This window comes from Oryctolagus cuniculus, chromosome 4 (genome assembly GCF_964237555.1).
Source record: "Oryctolagus cuniculus chromosome 4, mOryCun1.1, whole genome shotgun sequence".
In the NCBI taxonomy this organism is placed as follows: Eukaryota; Metazoa; Chordata; class Mammalia; order Lagomorpha; family Leporidae; genus Oryctolagus; species Oryctolagus cuniculus.
Genome location: NC_091435.1, coordinates 55,376,849 through 55,396,752, shown reverse-complemented (window position 1 = coordinate 55,396,752; position 19,904 = coordinate 55,376,849). Strand labels below are relative to the sequence as shown.

General features: G+C 37.6%; 1 protein-coding gene across 31 annotated transcripts in view; it reads left to right on the top strand.

Annotated features, from left to right (window-relative positions):
* ABI3BP (ABI family member 3 binding protein) overlaps positions 1-19,904 on the top strand; it is a 285,033-nt gene that overhangs the window by 201,251 nt on the left and 63,878 nt on the right. For 10 of the 31 annotated variants that reach the window (XM_017347142.3, XM_070071999.1, XM_017347144.3 and 7 more), the window contains 15 exons: positions 277-336; positions 1,418-1,501; positions 2,339-2,398; positions 3,178-3,267; positions 4,580-4,636; positions 5,653-5,712; positions 6,610-6,693; positions 7,317-7,364; positions 8,998-9,087; positions 9,946-10,002; positions 10,659-10,730; positions 11,175-11,222; positions 12,190-12,255; positions 14,383-14,457; positions 15,277-15,351. In XM_017347142.3, the coding sequence (XP_017202631.3) occupies positions 277-336; positions 1,418-1,501; positions 2,339-2,398; positions 3,178-3,267; positions 4,580-4,636; positions 5,653-5,712; positions 6,610-6,693; positions 7,317-7,364; positions 8,998-9,087; positions 9,946-10,002; positions 10,659-10,730; positions 11,175-11,222; positions 12,190-12,255; positions 14,383-14,457; positions 15,277-15,351 (1,026 nt within the window). The remainder of the gene's footprint in view (positions 1-276; positions 337-1,417; positions 1,502-2,338; positions 2,399-3,177; positions 3,268-4,579; positions 4,637-5,652; positions 5,713-6,609; positions 6,694-7,316; positions 7,365-8,997; positions 9,088-9,945; positions 10,003-10,658; positions 10,731-11,174; positions 11,223-12,189; positions 12,256-14,382; positions 14,458-15,276; positions 15,352-19,904) is intronic. The other 21 variants (XM_070072004.1, XM_051819140.2, XM_070071997.1 and 18 more) reach the window with 14 other exon arrangements.

Below are 19,904 nucleotides of genomic sequence, written 5' to 3'. Positions count from 1 at the left end.
TGAGTTTTCTATATCACTTAGGATTTGTTCAAAGCCTAGGAGAATTTTATGTTGACTTCTTTAGGCTACTCAAGGAAATTCAAAAACTACACCAAAGACTGATCATCATTATCATTTGGCCAAATTGTCAAGAAACAAGCGTATACTCTACTCAGTTGAGAAGTTATATTTTCCTTTAGAAGAATTCATATACTAGTAAGATTGGTTTGGATGCAAATGTTGTAACTTCTCCTACATACTGAAATCTTTTTGGTTTGCTGTGTTGTTTTTGGTCAGTTCCTGCTACCGTTCTTGAACCTGTCACTCTTAGACCTGAGGCCCCAAGAACAACGTTAGGTAATGTTAACACACTGCTTTCACAAGTCTTCTGCTCACTGTCAGGCATAGAGTTCCATCTTGCTTCATCTGACATAATTACTGTTTGTGACCATTTAATTATATTCTTTTTAAAATTATAAAAATTCTTAAATTTTCTGTTTCCAGAAGAGTCAGTCATGCATGAACCTACTTCAGGTCACCTACTTGCCATGTGACCTACCTTAAAGTGTGTTATATCATTCTGTGATTTCTTTAAGCTGTGTGATAGAGCTGTGTTTCAAACATATCGTAGGTCTCTATCTCTCATCTGGACAGAAGAAGCCGTGAACAGGGCCTAGATGATTTATTGCACATCTATGTTTCTCCCTTTTTAATTTTTTTGCTTGATATTTGATTATTTTGCTTGTATTTAGTTAATAATATGTTCTTATTTTAATAGTTATATGAAAAACCTGCCAAAGATTGAAAATCCCTAAGTTCCAGACTTATTAAGACTTATTAGTTCATTATCCTTTCCAGTTTGGCAGTGATTCTTAATGTCTTTGGTACCTAATCAAGCCTCCCTTTAAGACTTTGATGATCATCTTTTCTTTAATTAAAAAGTTATATTTTAAAGATTTATTTACTTATTTATGTAGAGTGAACAAGAGACAGGGGTCTTTTATCTGATGATTACTTCCCAAGTGGCCATAAAAACCAGTCAAAACAGAGAGCCAGTAACTCCCTCTGGGTCTCTCATGTGAGTGGCAGGAGTCCAAATACTTGAGCCATATCTGCTGGCTTCCCAGGTGCTTTAGCCAGAAGCTGGCTTGGAAATGGAGCTGCCAGGATTCAACTTGAACTGGCGACCTGATGTGGCGTGCTGGTGTAGGAAGTAGTGGCTTAACCCACTGTGCCACAACACTGGTCCCTAAAAAAGTGATTCTTCAAATAATTTTCTGTGGTAGAAAAATATATACGAGGAGTGTACATGGCAAAAATATACTTAAAAAGTCAAATATTTAGCAAGCAATGAAGTGTGAAGTCATGTTTGTACTGCTATAGCTTCCAGAGCCATAGACAACGTGGTTATGTGGTAACTCAAGGATTTCTCTCTTAGCTTCCAAAACATCACAGAGGACGCGTCGTCCACGTCCCAGGCCAAAAACCACACCACCTCCTGAAGCACCTGAGTCCAAACCAGGTAAAACATTTGTTCCTGGTTTGAAGAGCCCCTGCAGCCTAACTCTGCCAGGTTATCTCAAGAGGAATCCCATGGTTGAAAGTAACCAATGCACTCCTGTGAGGGGGAAGATACAACAAAGCCAGCAGCGGTTCACCCTGTTGAAACATTAAAAGGAACAGAGTTGAGGGAAACCTTAGGCAAGTGCCTCGTATTTCTCATGGGCAGTGTTCCCTGAAACACTGTATTGACTGCCATGTATCTCTTGAAAATAAAACTTCTTTAGAAAAATTAGGCATATCCAGTTGAAGTCAACATTAATTAAGTGGCTTCAGTATCCTCCAGATCATATTGGCATCTTTGGAGGGTACACATCAGACATGGGAGACATGTTTTAGTCCTCAAACCTGCAAGAAAGCTGAGAAGTTTTCCTTTATAAGTAAGGTGCAAGACAGCATTAGATAGCATATGTGCAACTATAAGATTGCTTTTTGAAATGCTACCTATAAGATGTGCTAGGCTCATAAATATTTGGAACAGGGAGTTATAAATTAAGAAGGAATGAGGCCTTGACTTTACCATAGCACACTATGCTGAGGCCTCAGCCTCTTTCTAAAGATGAGTTCTTAGCAATCTCCACACAGACCACTTTGGATCATTAATCAGATAATCAAAGAATGAGGAATAAGGAAATGGGTACGTGATGTAGGGATGGCCAAATTTTAGGAATTCAGTTGTCTGCTTTTCTGGTTTATCAGTTTTTAAAAGTTTCTAAATACTTCTAAGTTTCACTTTGAAGAAAATATTTTGGTTTTTGTTCACCTAAAATATTTGCTTTATTATAATATTTTTGGTCAGCTCCTACTGTAGAGTTTGAACCTGTGACAATCCAAACTGAGACATGGGTGACCACACAAGGTAATAACCCGTTATTATCCTCAGTAAGTGTGCTCCGTTCTCATTGTCAAACCCATTCCATCAGCATCATCACCACTGGTTCTTCTGCCTTACAAGACTCCATCACCATCCTCTATTGTCTTTCTCTATTGTCTTATTATATATTTCTTCTAAAAGGTTTGAAAACTAGGACTCTTACAAGTTACTCCTTGTTTTTGAGAGAGACCTCTGTGAACCTAACTCAAGTCATCTGTTGGGCATGTAGTCATCTGAAACTGATCTGTTATCCTGTGTTCTTAATCAACATTTTGTTAAAGGTGACTTTTAAGAGAAATTTTGAGTCCAGCCATTATTGTGGTGCTAGGGAATTTTTGTGGATATAAAATTGTACTGGTATTTGTATCTGTGCTATCTGTATGATATTTGTTCTTTGACATTTTAATTATATGGTTTTGTTTTAGAACTCTCAAAGAGCTAGTAACTGACCACTGTCACTATGACACTTAGTGATTCATACGGACTTTAACTTTGCTAATGGTCTTACTCTTTACATCTTCGATTGAAAAGATCAATTTATATATTACACTTACTTCCAGTAAGTTTCTTTTTTTCTCCAATGAATTTTCAATTGTGAAAGGAGACATACTATTAGAATAAGGGTGAAAGTTGCAAGTTAAAGTTTAAAAAGGCAAATGTCTGGAAATATGAGAATGTTTTAGGAAACCTAGAGCCATGTGTCATGGCTACCTATAGATTCTGAGCTCCAGGTCTTCTAGTAACTGAAGGTTTTCTTTTATCAGCTCCTAAAACACCGCCACGGATCCGTCGTCCACGTCCCAAACCTAAAGCCACACTGAGTCCTGAGATTCCTGAAACCAAGCCGGGTAAATGTGGGTTTCTGGTTAAAGGAATGTATCCTAGCAGCTCTTGAGAATCTATGCTGGATGCTAAGCAGAAATGATGGCCCTGTGTGTGAGACTTGTGTGGGTGAAGAGCATTGTTCCTTCTACTGAGCTGGCAAAAGAAAATGTAGTCAACAAGACATGTGAGGCAACTGAGCTGCTTGTACTTTCTGGCTAGAGGTTTTCTCTCTTATGATGTGTCTTGTTTCCCATTCCTTATTTTATTCTAGTCTTCTCTTGAAGACAAATGTCTAAGCCAAGTGCCAGATTTTTATTTCAATAAGAGAACATTAAGTGTTGTCCATCTTTCCACAGCCACAGTGAGAGCTGTGAGGATATCATGGAAGTAGGAGATTTATTTTACTTTTCAGTCTACAGAATAGGCAAGGTCAAGATCTCCATTGGGAGCATTCAGAGGTTGAACCAAGGCAGTCTGTGTATGTAAATCATACTTGGTTTTTATGGTTGCTATATACATTCACCAGCTTAGAGAAAGAAAAGTTTGTGAAGAACAGGAATAAAGAACTGTCAAGAAGTTGGTTTTAAGTCTTGGAGTTGAAAAGAGGCAGGAAAAAAGTGTGGAGACCATGTAGAGGGCACAAGCTTTCTGGAATGAGTAGATTCCTGCTTCTAAGTGGTGAGGATAGTGCTCCAATTAGAAGGGTTTGTAAAAGCAGTGGAAGAAGCTGTGGTGGGTAGGACTTTGAATTTTGGATCTGGTCCTGTAAACATCAGCTGTCTCCTGTCCTTTGAAGGTACCACATTTTTGTGATTATAGTCAAGAGCTGTTCCACTGAGTACCACACACTAAGTGGAGGTCCCTTGTGCCTTGAGTTGAAATCTCAGCCTGTTTTCAAATAGGAGTTTTTAACATGATGAGCATGTTTCACTTTGCTATACTGTTTGCTATGTCTCATTTCCCACATAAAAGCTATTGTATCTGTATTCATTTGGACATAGAAAAGCTAATGATTGCTAGAATCATTAGGTAAGTATGTATTTGATCATATTTCTAAATACATTTCTAAAGCAGTCTTCTACAGTAGTCAGTGTTGCATATTCAGATACTAGGAGACTGTCTCATGAAGTAAGTTGAAATGCTTACCCAATTGTGTAGGCTATGACTTAGTACCTCTTACAGGAATGTTTACCTGGGTACAGGTATCAAATTCTTACAAAAATGGATATTAGATGTCAGAAAAAATGTAACTGTTTTACATCTACTGAAACAATATTAAACTGGAAAGGTTTAATTTGATGACTTTTTCACAAGTGTTTGTTTCACATTGCTTTTTATTAGTTGTTGCTACAGATCTTGAACCTAGTATTCCTAGAACTACAGCTCCAGAAACCACGGGTAATAAGAATGTGTGTTTTTCGAATACTGCTTTTCCTGCTCATTGCCATACCATTATAGTCACAGGTTCTTCTGCATCTTAAGACCATTCCATCGTCCTGTTTTCATCCTATTTCAATCTTAATGTTGAAATCATGCTAGGCTCTGAATCAAGTTATTAGCTGAATTTAGGAGACATTTGCATGAACTAACTTCAGGACATTGAACTTCCACGTAACCACTCCACTCTGTGAAATGTGTTTGTATGCATTTGTTTAAAAGCATTGACTATTTTAAGCTGTGTTTCAAACATATATCTCTATCCATTCCCTATTTACACTGCTTATGCCTCATCAGTTGTGGAAATACCATGCTGCTTTATTCAGATTATTTTTAATGTATCAGGATTTATGTAATATATTAGACTACTAGTTGCTTTAAGGAATGGTGTTTCAAGTAAATTGTCAAACTTTACAATGTGTCCAATTCTTAAAAGTTTGAAGAATAGGCTTCCATCCAGGACAGGATAGACTGGCTCTTTATCCTTCCTAAACAAGGTTTGACAATGTTTATTAGTTCTTATTGGATCAAGGACCACTTTGATTTTAATGAGCACAGTTCACTAGGTATCTGCTGCTTGTTAGCCTTTCAAACATATGAACTCTCTATTGTATCCATTATTTAATAGATAAAACAGTAGACCTTTATCTCAACTTCTACAGCAGCACTGATAGATAATTGGTTTTTTCAATATAATTAGGAAAGTATATATTATGTAAACTTGTAAAAGTTTGTCTAGTAGTCTATATTGACAAAATCAGAGAATCAGACATCTTGTAGAATATCTTATGAGCCACATGCTGATACACAATGCTGTCTTGAAATTTTATCTTCTAAGAGTAATTAGTACCTGGCTGCAGTTTGACCAGATCTGCAAAGAACAAGTATCCCTTTTCTGTTAGTTTGGAAGATTAAAAATCAACTTGTGAAACTAACCTTGAAATGAATTTTTGATTTACTTTATTATTTTTGGACAGTTCTTGCTACAGTCCTTGAACCTGTCACTCTTAGAACGGAGGCTCCAGAAACAACATTAGGTATTGATATTCTGTGCTCCTCAATTTCCCTCATTAGCAAACCCATTTCATTATCATCATCATAATTGCAGTGCCATCAGCTTTGTAAGACTGTCTTGTCATGCTCTACTGTCCTTGCATAGTTTCCTCTGAAGATTATTTCATGTTGCTGAAAGAAGTTATCTGTTGTTTATAAAAGCTCTGCATGAACCTAATTCAAAACATCTTTCTTCTGTGCACTCTCACTTGAATTCATGCCATGATTTTTTATCTAAACAGCATGCACACCTGAAACTGCATCTTAAACACAGTTGGTAGTGTCTAAGTCTTATCTAGACCGACTCTATTATAGAAGTTCTTATGATATAACAGCTTCTTTGGCATGTTACAATTTTATCAGGTGAACCTAAACCCCACGACCTGCAGTTCAGGTACAGTTTGTTTCGAAATTAGAGATTATGAATCTCTTTACTCTTTGACTTAATTTTATAAGTGTGCTTGTCCTTCAAGAATATTCAATTATAAAAATAAAATAAGAGAAAATATTTAAGTGTTTATTTTCATCTACTTTAAAGGCAGAGTGATAGAGACAGAGATCATATATCCACTGGTTCACTCCCCAATTACTTGGAACTCCAAGTGGGTAGCAGGATCCCAGCCTCTTGAGCCATCTTCCCAGGATGCATTAGCAGGAAGCTGCATTAGAAGCTAAGAAGCCGACAAACTGGCCCTCCAAGAGGGGATGTGAGCATCCCTAGTGGAGCCTTAAGTCATTGCACTACAACACTCACCCCAGGAGAACATATTTTAATCTTAAAATAGTCAAATCTAAAATCTCAAGAAAACATTTCTTAGAACACCTAGAGTTTTGTTTCAAAACCTACTTGCATTGGAATAATCCAAGGTTTCTTCCTTCAGCTCCTAAAACACAGCGAACACGTCGTCCACGTCCCAGACCTAAGACCACCACATCAAGTCCTGAAGTACTACAGACCAAATTGGGTACTGTGTGATTCCTTGGCTTGAGGGGTAGCTTTAACCACCTGTCCTGTGGGGCCAAAAGCAATGCCTATAGTGGGAAGCAACAGTTGTCATGTTTGTAAGAGTCAAGGCAGGGAGTACAGTTAGCAGCTGCTTCCTCAACAGCGCTATCCAGCAGAACAAGACCTGGGGAGCCCAGGATGCCTGATCTCTTAAGCGACTTGATTTAAACAAAATCCTTGGTCCTTATCTTTAATGACATGTTTACAGCAGGATTGCCATAGTAATCATGGTTATTTATTGCTGAATATGTGTTGAAACATGTGTCTACTTATTACAGCCTTGATTGCATAAACAAGTATTATTTCAGCCTCCAATAAATGTTATTTTGTATCTAGTTTCATATTTTTAAATAAATTGCTAAACAAGTTTGCAAAGCAATCTTCCATATTAGTTAAAATGAGAAAACCAAACACCTAGGAAAATCTCATGTGGACAGGACTGTGATGCGTAGCAGAGTTCAAAACAGCAACTATCAATTCAAAAAAATTATTTGACATTTTTGAATCTCAGTTAAGGCTTTTAATATATGCTTAAAGCTTTCTCATGTTCAAGTTTTTGCGTTTGGTTACTTCCTATTCCAGGCTTTGAACCTGTTACACATCGTACTGAGGTTCCAGGAACAACATTAGGTGGTGATTTTTTGTGTCTTTTATTACATGTTTTTTGTTTTTGCTGGCTAAAAACCCACTCCATTGCTGTCTCCGCCAAAGTTCTTCCTGCTTCCTAAGATTGCTGGTGTCATTCCCATGCTTGATCTTATAAGTAGTCAGGAGTCTTAACTCAGCTGTTACCTTTTGCTTTTCAGTTGTCCTTCAATCCAGTGAAGAATATCTATCTGTGATAAGCCCTCTTTAAAATTGCACTATATGATTGTTATATCGAGATCCACATTGCTGCTTTTCTCATTGTCATCCAGATCTATAAAACTTCAACTAAGTACCATGAACATCCGCTGAGTAACTTACTTTCTATAAGATTGATATGGTATTCTCTTTACACTCCTTTAAGGAATCAGATGCCCCTATTTATATATTCTTTTAAAAATACAGCTGTTCCCTGGAGGTTCCACACTCCCCCATCAACAAGTGTGACTACTCTCCTTCTCCACACGATTTAGCAATGGTTCTTACTCTGTGTTATCTGAATTCATCTTGTGCCCTATGGAAGAATTGTCTCTGACAAAGGGTGTGTCTCTTCAATTAATTTCATTCATCTTTTTTTTCTCTCTAGCACTGTTTGTTTTTATGCTTAAACAAGCAAACCTTACCTTGTTCCCTGTGTCCCAAACATCTATCAGGGTGAAGTAAAAAGCAGAGGTAGAGATCTACCTGGGTAAAGGCATAGTTGCCTCTTAAACAGATTACAACGTATCTGTGAAGAAAACTTGTTCCCCAAAAGATCTTAATGGTCTTTATTAACTATCTAATGACTTACAGTCATTCCTTCAGCTAAAAACTTCATATGTGATCATTGTCTCTAAAGACTCAGTGGTGATTAGGAACAAATTGGATAAGTAATTTTTAATTGAAAAAAATAAATTCAAAAAAATTTGTTTTAGAAAACATATGTCCATATACAGTTCTGTTGATAAGTTCTAGACCTAACAGCAGTCTCGACACCAGATCATCTCTTTTAGTTTTAAAAACATTGAGGAGCAGTTGAAAGCCCTATTCCATCCAGATTCCTAAACCTTAAATTTCCTGGAATTTCTCAGTTTGAATCAGAAAAATCTGGTTTCTAGCTTAAAGAATCCTTCCAGCCCATTGCAGTTGAGGTGAGGGAGTGACAATGAAGTGGTTTAAAAGCCCTTCCTCTACTCTTCAAGAGGGTGCTCTAATAGCAGTCACCAACTCAGCAATTGCAGGGTTGATCACTAGGTTAATAGTTGAGGGAGGTCTCTGTGGTGTCTCATCTTGTGCCCTATGGAAAAATTGCCCCTGACAAAGGACGTTTCTTCTCAGTGCTCTTTCTCCATTTCATTCATTCATCATTCATTAATTCATTCTCTCTCTCTCTCTCTTTTTTTTTTTTTTTTTTTTTTTTGCTGCCACATAAGGAATGTAAATAGCATTCATAGCTCACAGGCAAGGCAGAGGGATGGATTTGGGAGGATCGTAGTTTCCTGATCTCTGCTTTAAATAGTGCCCACTCTGCTTAGCTTTCCATAACTTGGTGATTTTGAGGATCTTTATATTCTAATTCATTGCTACTTCTGTCTAAAACCGGTGAAATAAATTATTCATAATTACTTTTACAACTTAGGTCCTCTTCTTTCAGCTCCCACTGAACTGCAAACTCTTACTTTGAAACCAGTGACATCACCAAGCCTAGAAATGACACAAAGTCAACCTGGTAAATAGATTATTTTATCTGTCTTGGAACACTGTGTGCTTCAGGGGACACCTTATGATCCTCTAAATGTTGTATTTAGAAATATTAAAAATGTAAAAGGAAGATGCATTTAATTACTCAATATTATACAATGCTCTTTTTGTGAGTGCTATCCGTGTCAAGTTAGTAATATGTTCATTGTTCTGTTATACTGTATACAGATACTCAACTTGAGTTTGCACTTTATCATTTTAGAGAATCACGTATCCAATTAAATACTCAAAAAAACCACTTGTAATAAATCATCTTATTCTGTATCCTTATTTTTCATGAATAGTTGTAAATTAGTGGTACTTTTTAGTAGTAAGCTAAATTTGTGATCTGCATCTGAAAAAGATGTTAGTTAAATTGAGACCATAAAGGAAGGACAAAGTTCTCAATTCAGTCAAAATAACAAAACTTTCCCTTAAACAATGAGAGCCCTTCAAAACTGAAGGCAAACTTTTAAAATCAGTCTTAATAATGTTATTTCTACTCTTTGATGCTTATTTTGAAATGTGAGGCCCAATTTTCTCTCTAACATGGAATTATAATTTCTTTCCATCTGATGTAGATACTTTTAACTAGATAACTGATGTTTTAGTGTTTATTGAAGATATAGGCGTGGTTGTTAATGGTAATTCATAATGCTATGAATTCACTTTTGCAATTACAGCATCCCTTGGTGTTACTGATAATACAGTTATTATCCTGTCAGTTAACACTGAGCACTTTCTAGGTGCCAGGCAATATTCTAGGTACTCAGTCTATATTAATTAATTCAATGCTCGTAACAACCCACCCTTTATCGACTGTACCATTTTGTGTTTTTTTTGCTAGTTTCTGATGTTCTGGAGTTGGTTACATTTAGCACTGAATCGTCAAAGGAGACCATAGGTAAAAATGTTCCCCACTGGGAAGCCAACCATACGTGCTTTTCCATCTCATTGCAAAAGTCATCTTTGGACGTCCTCATGCTCTGACATTTCATAGCCACCTGCTCACACCTTGTCTGTGCTCATTCATGGGTCTTGAGAATCATTATATATAGCATGTTGTGCTAGTGTCTGTATCCTGTGTGTTTTTCTCAGTTTAATTTCTTCTCTGAATAAAAATTAATTTTCAATATCATCACTTTCATATAAATATGTACATATATGTACATCCCACTTTTCATATCATTGTAAGGATTCATTCTCACGTTTTCCAAGGATTCAGTCTATACATTTTTTTGCAAAAATCTTTACACAAAAATATTTAAAGAAGTGAAATTATTTGCTTCAGACTGGGTAGTAATTGGTAAAGACTTTTCCAGGTACCATGTGTTGGGGGAGGGGATAAGTGTATGTTTCCCACAAAACACTACCTTCATTACTGCCTTCATTCCTACCCTAATAAATTGTAATAATCTTCATTATCTACCTGAATATCAATCTGTCTTAAAAGTGTACCTGCTGAAGGTAATTAATGTCTGTTTTCAAATTACAGCAGGGTCCCCTTACTGTGCACTTTCTGCTGCCCACCACTAACAGCCATTCCTTGTTTCCTCCTAGCACCGTCTGAGACAGATTATGTCCACCCCACTGCCAAAGCACCTTTCAGGCCAGAGGAACCAAAGACGGAAGGTGGTGAAAGTTCTCATGCTTAAATTATTTATTCAGCACATTTCTAAGTTTCTTGTTGCATCCTTGGGACATGAAAGGTGAAGCTGTGGTATTTGATCTACGGTCAGCAAATCATTCTTGGATTCTTAAAGTTACAGTGATTATTGATTCACTCTGAATCTAAAAATAAATTCCTGTACCTTGCTGGTATCTAAATATTGAGGCATAATTATATTTTAAAGCCATTTAATTACAATTAAAATACAAATATTAGTTGAAGGGTTATTACAGAACAGGATTTTCCTCCTGATTCTCTTTCTTGCTGCTTAAATCCATTGTCTTATCTTTAAAATGATGATGCAATTTTCTCAGAGAACAGGGTATGTTGATATTTAAGAAAAAAAGATACTTGGCTATACCTTAACATCTCAGGTTTTAAAAATGTTCTCCTTTATTTTGATACAGCTGTGGATTCTATTACAGAGGTGTCTGAACATCCTGCAACCACAGTAGGTAATGACACACTCTGCAGCCCACCACTGTGCGCTCTCTGCCTGATGGCCGCCATCACCTGAGCACCTCAGGGTCCCTGTCATTGTGAATTCACAGTGCACTATCATTCTTTGTTGCAGCAGTTAGCGTTCTGTCTAGGTTCTCCTGTTCATGACCATTGTCCAAAAATGTCTCGTCTCTTCTCTTCAGTTTCATATCAAGACCTTGATCTCCATGTCAGCAAAATGATTGAATCTAAAGCATCTGTTCTGCTAACATTGAGCAATCTGCAGTTTAGTCTCATTAGTTCGGAATGTTCCCCATAATGTTCCTTTCATAGGATCCATTTACATTTCTGACCTCCCATCATTCTTTCTATTAACACTCATTCCATCACTTTTGTTTGTGTTTGTTTTGTTTCCTCCATTATTTTGAGAAATTCAGTGCTTCTTAACTAGTTCATGCTACTATATGACATTTTTTAAAAATTACTTTTTTCCTTCAGGGTTCTTATTTCTAGCATTAATGAGGAGATAGGGCCCTAGTGTGGAGTGAGGATTTCACAGTACTTTGTAACCTGGCATCTGTAAGCGTTTTTGAAACTAAATGCATTATGAAAGTGGGATGATTAAGTCCCCCTATATCATTGAATTGGCGCTTTTGTCTCCCTTTAGATCTACTAACATTTGTTTTATAAAACCTGGTGCTCTGGCTTTAGATGCATATATGTTTACATTGGTCACGTCTTGTTGTTGAATTGATCCCTTGATTGGTATATAGTAACATTCTTTCTTTTAGTAGTTTTTGTCTGAAAGTCTGTTTTGTATATTGTAAGTATAGCATTATGAGGAAGTGGAAATGCTGCTTTGCTGAAGGCTTGCAATTTTCTTTATTTTTGAAAATCTTGGCTACCATCCTGTCTGTTGTGTGTCCTCAGGGTATGTCAAGCACTCTAGTAACCTTGTGTACTTTTCTTCAATCACCATAGAAACATCACCTCTGCCTTCCCAAACTATAACCCTACCCAGCCCAGATGAGCCTCAGACTGAACCTGGTAAATACATTACTCTATTTTATATTTCCTGTATGAGGTGGGTGAGTATAGAACGACAGTATGGTCACTTGTAGATTTGAGAAGCCTGACTTCATCACTCTGGTCAGTCTTTGAAGGGGATCCACGTGTCTTGGTGTATCGCTTCTCCATCTGTCATTGGTAATCACTCAGACTGCAGTGCGGCAGCTTCAGGATGTGTCTGAAAAACGCCTCTCACTAACACTGCGAGTGATTAATTCAGGAGATAGGAGTGCTGCTAAGGAAGAACACTTAACATTCAATTCTATTTTTAGATACATAGATACCATACTTTATTACCTTGGCTAGGTTTGCAAGTTCTGTGGTTGTGTAAAAAAGTATTTTAAGATAATCTAACTTATATTTGAGAGGAAAAGAAACCTTCAGAAACAGGGTTCATTGTATAATCCACATAAAAGAATACAACTGGCCAGTCACCTTGTTATACTTAAGGGCCTTACTTCTTTCTACTCTTTTCTGTGGTGGTTGGCCATTTCACGATAGAACTGAAATCTAATTTATTACCTTGGCTAGTCTTAAGGCTCACTTGATGGTGGAATTTGAAATGAATGAAAAGAATCATCACCATGGAAAACTAAATGTGCCTCCTCTTTCAAGGAAAAATACTCTTAATACCTACAGGTTTCCATGAAATAGTTTATCATAAGTCCTAACTTCTGTTATGGTTGCCACTAAACTATTTTGTATGGCCCCATTTCCAAGAGAGATAAAAAAAATAATTTTACACATTTCCCTCTGAAATAGCTTATGAAATATTGAGTAAAATTGCTACAGTCTTTTTCCAAATGCTACATTGAATACATTAATGGAATCTGTTGTCGTTGTATTTAACTTCTCCAAAGTTTTGTTTTGTTTGCATTAGCCATAATAATATTATTGAAATGTCTAATTGAAAATCCTACTATATATGATTCTATCATTTTTGTGGAATTTCTCCATGGCATGCCTTTACCTGCAGACGGCCTTGTACCCTGAGAGAAGCAAATAACCTTTCATTTGGAACCTCAACAGTCAAGGAAGTTGAGAATCAGAAAATCATGAGACTGTTGAGAAACTCCAGAATCATAGAATTTGGGGATTGGCAGGGTTCTTAAAAATCATGTAACTTTTGATGAACCTTAGACTGTAGACCCAACGATTGGCCAAAAGTGCGCCAAACTCCCAGACTCTAGACTCCTGGTGAAGTCACTGTAAAACCAACATGTCTTGGTATCCGTCTCTCTACAGGCAAGAAGAATCTATTGCATACTTTTATATTTTGATTTAGGATCGGGAAGATGCCTCTGAAGACTCTGTCAGAAAAACCTAGTACCTAATAACTATTATTTTCAGCAAACTCTTCATATGATGCCTGAATCTGCATGATGTTGATACGATGTTGTTTCTTGTCTTTCTTTATCCCTGGAACACTGTATTTGAACCAAATGATGCATTTCCACAAGCTGCAACCTTGTGTCTGATAACTCTTCTCTTTCAGCAGGTTATAATCATATTTGTAATTTTTTTGATGAAGAAATAATTGATTTTTACACTTATTGTACTAGAGCTTCTTTTGGAATCTTCCAGCAAAGGAGTGTCTGCAGAAAAGTACCCTTGATATTCAGTTCTGCTTCTCCACTATAAGAAATAAAAATTGTGTTTTGTTTAGTAACATTTTTCCCATGAATGCTTGCTATTAAAAAGCATTCTGGATTTGTAATATAACATGATAATCTTTATATTTAGAAAAATTTATATGTATTTCCAATTAAAATGGTACACCTGGATATTCTGATAAAATTGTCTTAACTTGGAATAAGGATATATTATTGTACTGTAAAATTTATTTTAAACCTTTTAAAAAGGCATTTGAAGTAGATGTTTCTGAAATTCCAACAGTTTTATTTTGCCAGCTGAGTATCTTGGATATCATTTGATGGACTTTTTTGCTTTGCTTCCCATGTTGAAAAAAACTTCCTATTTGCAAATCATTAAGCTCTTTAATTGCATTAATTGCATATTTAGGTCTTTGGTCACAAAACAAACATCTCTGGGCTCCCATGATTGTTGAAGGGCTTATGAGCTCCGAACCTTTATCATTTCTTTTAGCTCCCAAGCAGACACCACGTGCTCTTCCCAAGCCAAAAACGTCACCACGCCCAAGAATCCCACAAACACAACCAGGTAAATACACATGTTTTCTATTTTTAGCTGGAACAGTTTGAGATTAGTGGGGTTAGTTGTTCTAACACTGAATAACCATATTACTTCAGGTAGATGGTGTGGCCAGCTTGAGCCAAACCTCAATTCCCCCACCTTTAAAGTGTAGCTGATAATTCCTTCCTTTTGGTATATGGTGAGAATCAAAGGACATAGTCCTTGCAAAAACATTTTTGAAATTGCAAAATACACTATATATAAGCTACTTCTTCTTCCTTAGTATCTATTACATTGGTCTCTTGTTACTGCAAAGGAATAATTGAGGAAAGACATTTCATTTTGTGACCGAATTTATGTAAAGGTTTATTTAGGCCTGAGAAGTGCAGGAAGGTAGGGTATGAACCCACCCATTCTACTGCATTGCCCGTCTAAAGTTCTCTTGTTGCCTGGGGTGCCGTTAAGCTTAACCATGCTGTCTAGGATTCTACTCCGACTTCATGATTTTTTCCTAGGAAAGGTGAGAGTTTAAGGAGAAGTCAAGCAAACATATCCAGAGAAGAAGAGCACTCCTGCATAAATTTTATTGCTATCTACTCTGAAATGAAGGTCTCAAAAAAGCTTAATCTTGCCCTGAGACTTTGTCAAATTTTGCAATTGCTTAATTTTTCTAAAAGTATCCAGAATTCTAATTGGTCTGTTTCTAGAATTCCAGAGTTCATTGTCTGTCTGAATTACATAACTGTCATACTTTCTGTGTTCTGACTGACCTTGTCATGTCTCACGTGTTCAACATGATTGAGAAATGCAGAAATCAAATGCTGCATGATCTGAGTTCTCTTTCAGCTCCCAGTGGACCCCAGCGTGCTACTTTAAAACCAAAACTGTCACCAAGTCCAGAAGTGTCATTCACCACACCTGGTAAATGCTTTATTTTACCTTTAAGCCAAATGCATTCTGTCACACACTGCTGCAATGAAATGAGAATTTGCTGGATATGAGGTCACTATTCTTTTCTTTAAAATATTTTTTTAACATTGAGGGGCAGAGAAAGAAAAATCTTATATCCACTGGTTCACTCTCCAAACGCTGGCAGTGGAGCAGCCCAAAACCATGAGCTGGGAACTCAATCTGGGTCTCTTATGTGAGAGACCCAACTACTTTAGCCATCACCTGCTGGCTCTCTGGGTACACATTATTTGGGAGCTGGAATAGGAAGCAGAGCTTGGACTTGAACCCAGGCACTCTGATGTGGGCTACAGATGTCCTAACCAGCAGTTTAATGCTCATATCCCCCAGCCTGAATATTTCATTTAGTTCAAATGCCATGTTGTATCATATGCAGTATGATTATTTCAGAGGTTTCACAAGAATTGTCCAGTTGCTCATATAGTAAAGCTGTTATTACAATCAAAAGACAGTTATGCTAAGCATAGAATATCTTCCCTGTAAATAAGTTTTCTTATTGTCTGACTTGCCAGAAATAACCTGACAATTCCATGTTATGCCCCAGTGTTTCACCAAACAGGAAAATAAAGTGTTTGGGTCTTTGCAGAAGAATGATTAGATGGCATTTTGCAAAAAAAGAGGCAATGATATTTATTCTGCTTTACCACTTATTTGGGTTCATAAATTTTACCTTGTTCAATTTTGAGGGTTTTTTTCCTACCAGATTATATTTTACAAGTTAATGGAGCAATAGCTTGGTTTAAGAAATTTGTTTCACAAAAAAAGTCTTTAGTTACAAATCTTGTTTTCTTATATACTGAGAATATCTTTTGCTCATTAATGGAGATGGCTATCTCATGTTTGTGGTAGTGGCCAGGGTGGAGATTGCAAGAATCCAGACATTGTATGTGATTTTTTTGCTGTGTTCTCTAGGCTGTGTAAGCAGAGAGTGTTTTGAGTATTGTGGTGTAGTTAGGTTGCTGCTCCTGATGGTAGCTAGAAAAAGACTCCATTGTCTGAAGCCTGTAATGAAATTTGTACCATTGAGCACAACAGTCAGTATTATAAAGGAAAAGAAATCTTCCTACTTTCAAAAGGCTAACATCATCATCATCATCATCATCATCATCATCATCAGACTAGAGACAGATACAGAGACAGAGAGCTCATATCCATTTGTTACTCCTCAAAAGCCCACAATGGCCCTAACCAAGCCAGCAAGCCATGAGCCAGGAATTCAATCCAGCTCCCACATTGGTAGAAGTGACACAAATACTTAAATCATCACCTGCGGCCTCCCAGGATGTAGCAAGAAGGTAGGATCGAGAGCCAGAGCCAGGAATAAAACCATACACTCAGATATGGGACAAGGGCATCCCAACCAGCATCTTAGCCAATAGGCCAAATGCCCACTCCCAAAAGTCCAACTTTTTATTTTCATTTGTAAGAGGAAAAAAAAGTAACAGAAATTGATTCACTGTAGATAGCAATAGATTTGATTGTGTTTATTTACTGTTTCTTTTCATTACTGAGAGTAACAGTCAGTGTAATCTTATTACTCAGCATATATAATAGTTAAGCTTTTTTCTTTTTAAATATTTGAGAGGTAGAGAGATGCAGGCTTGAAGATATTGGACTCAGATTGTTGAGGATGTTTTATGTTTGGGACTTTTCAATTTTTGTCAACAGGGAATTGGGAACAAAATTATGCATGTAATTTGTAATCACAGAAATAGTATGATTAGATCTGTGTTTATGAAAGATAGCATGATTAAAATAGTATAACCTGGCAAAAGCAATACCAGTTCACTTAGAAGGGTTTGTAATCATCTAGAAAGGTAAAATTTGAACTAATAGTGGTAGAAAGGAAGATAAGGGAACAATGCTACAATGCCTTTCAAGGTGGAGTTGCTAAGACCTAGAGAATGACTGACTGAATGGTGTTGTAGAGAGAAAGATGATGCTGTCCTTTCTATCTTGGATGAATGGTAGATGATAGTGCCATTAATTAAGACAAGGAAAAGAAGAATAAAGACTTGGTTTTAAATATTTCAGGTATGCACAGCCAGTAGGACAGTAGGGTGCAAATGTCTAACGAGTGATTAAAATGTTTTCTCTGAATTTCTACACAGAAGTCAGATTATGGAGTTATCTATTTGCATAAATTTTTTACGTTTTTATTTTTTATGTATTTGAAAGGCAGAGAGAGACAAAGATACAACTTTCATCTGCTAGTTCACTTTACAAATGCCCACAATAGCTAGGGCTAGGCCAGGCCAAAGCTGGGACCTGGGAACACCCGAAGGGCCTCCCACATGGGTAGGAGGAACCCAAGTACTTCAGGCATCACCAGCTGCTTCTCAGGGTGTGCATTAGCAGAAAGCTGGAATGGGAAGCAGAGTCAGGACTGAAATCCAGGCGCTGCAATTTGGGATGTAGATGTCGCAAGCAGCCTCTTAACCTCTCCTCCTGATTTACATATAGATGGTTCTTAAAATTCATGTGATATCATCCAGTAGAAAATACACACATCAGAGGTCAGAAATCAAGTACACTGGGAACACAGTACTTTAAGGGATGGACAGATGGGCAAGAGAAAAGAGCCATCAGATGTTCCTGCCAAGAATGATTGGAGAGAACCAGGAAAGGAGCTGGGAGATGAGGCAGGAAGGGGTCTTAGGAAGGGAAGCATGGCAGGGAGGTAGACAGGGCTCGGAAGAGGCCCCTGACCTAACAGTGCAGACCCAGAATCCCATCTTCTGAAACCCTTGGACTGCGTTCTTCAGAATTCAGCAGTTTTCAGATTTTAGGAAATGAGTAAAGTATATACACTATGAATTATAGATATTAACATGTCTACAGTGAGAAGTATGTACAGTCATACAGAGCAAGATAAATAAAAGTTATAAGTAGCCCTTAAATTCATACCAGTTGTGTATTGCTGTTGAATAAGCTGGAAACTCCGTCTTTCAGAGCTTCGAGGACTTCAGAATGATGGATAAGGTTGCCAGAGAGGAGTGTAGTGGAAGCCGGTCCACCATGGATGGAGAAGACAATTGAGACCTGAACGTAGATGATTTTGATTAAATGAATGAGATGGTTTGAAGCAGGACCCATGTCAAAGGAGTGATAGTTTCTTTTAGCATGTTGGATCACTTCTAGCTATTTCATAGAAAGGCAAGAACTCATGAAGAAGTAGACATAGATAGTGAGGAAATATATAGGATAATGGAAACAATGGCAAATAAAGGCTCCAGAGGACATGAGAGGGAGAGTGACCTAGGACTCATGTAGTGCCTTTAAGGTGACCTCCAAAAAAGGCAGCAGTACAGACCTCTAGGACTGGGCCAAAAGGTACCAAGTAAGAATGAAGATTAGAGAAGTCTGAGGTGAAAAGGTTGCATGGTCTGCTTGTAAGGCAGTTTTAAGGCAATCAGTCTCTGCAGCCCGCTGTCAGGGCCAACTTCCAGACTGCATATTCCACCCTCTGTATCATCTAACTCTCACATTCCATGCACATTCATTTCATCCATCTTGGCCACTGTGCAGTTATAGTTACTGTTTTGTGCTGGTTGAATTCTTCTTTGATGTGATATCCTTCAAAAATGCCATTATGGGTCCAGCACTGTGGGATATCATATGCCATATGGATGCCAGTTCAAGTCCCAGCTGCTCAACTTCCAATCCAGCCCCCTGCTAACGCTCCTGGGAGAGCAGTGGAAGATGGCCCAAGTGTGTGAGTCCCTGTACCCACATAGGAGACCCAGAAGATGCTCCTGGTTTCAGTCTAGCCCCACCACAACCATTCTGGGAATGAACCAGTAGATGGAAGCGCACACATGCTTTCTACCTCCCTCCCTCCCTCCCCCCAGCCCCCGCCTCTCATCCTCTCTCTCATCTCCTCCTTACTCTGTAACTTCCAAATAAATATTTTTAAAAATATAGTTATGATAGTTGATGAGCCAGTCAATAGTAAACTGGTAAATATAACTGAGTCTAAAGTAGAATGGTGAATATTTTCATGAAGAACTCCAACCCACCTTTTCAAATAAACTGTCATTATTTACATTGCTCAGTTTCCCCAAAGATGGAAGACATGGGTGTTGTGGGATCATGCTCTTTCTTAACATACAGAGGAGTGCCACGAAGGCAAAAAAGTAAAACTTGAACTTCTTAGAGCTGTAGTTGGCCAAGTTGAAGAGTGATTCATCTCCCTTTCCTGTAAATATTTCTATTTCTTTCCTTTCCACTGATTTCACCTGCTTTAGAAAGTGTGCCGTGGCAGTTTATTAAATCATCACTTCGTGCTTGAAAAGAGAAGTGCCAGTGGTACAGCTGGAGTGCACATTACCCTGGCCTAAATTCTCCAGTAGACTGTAGCAGCAGCAAGCAATGTATTTACAATATGGTGGATTTATTAGTAGCACATGCTTCTCAGCTTCTCTCTGATCCCAGTTCCTCTTTGCATAGTCTAGTACTGTGATTAATTAAGGAACTTATAAACTACAGGCTGCTTTGTACATTCA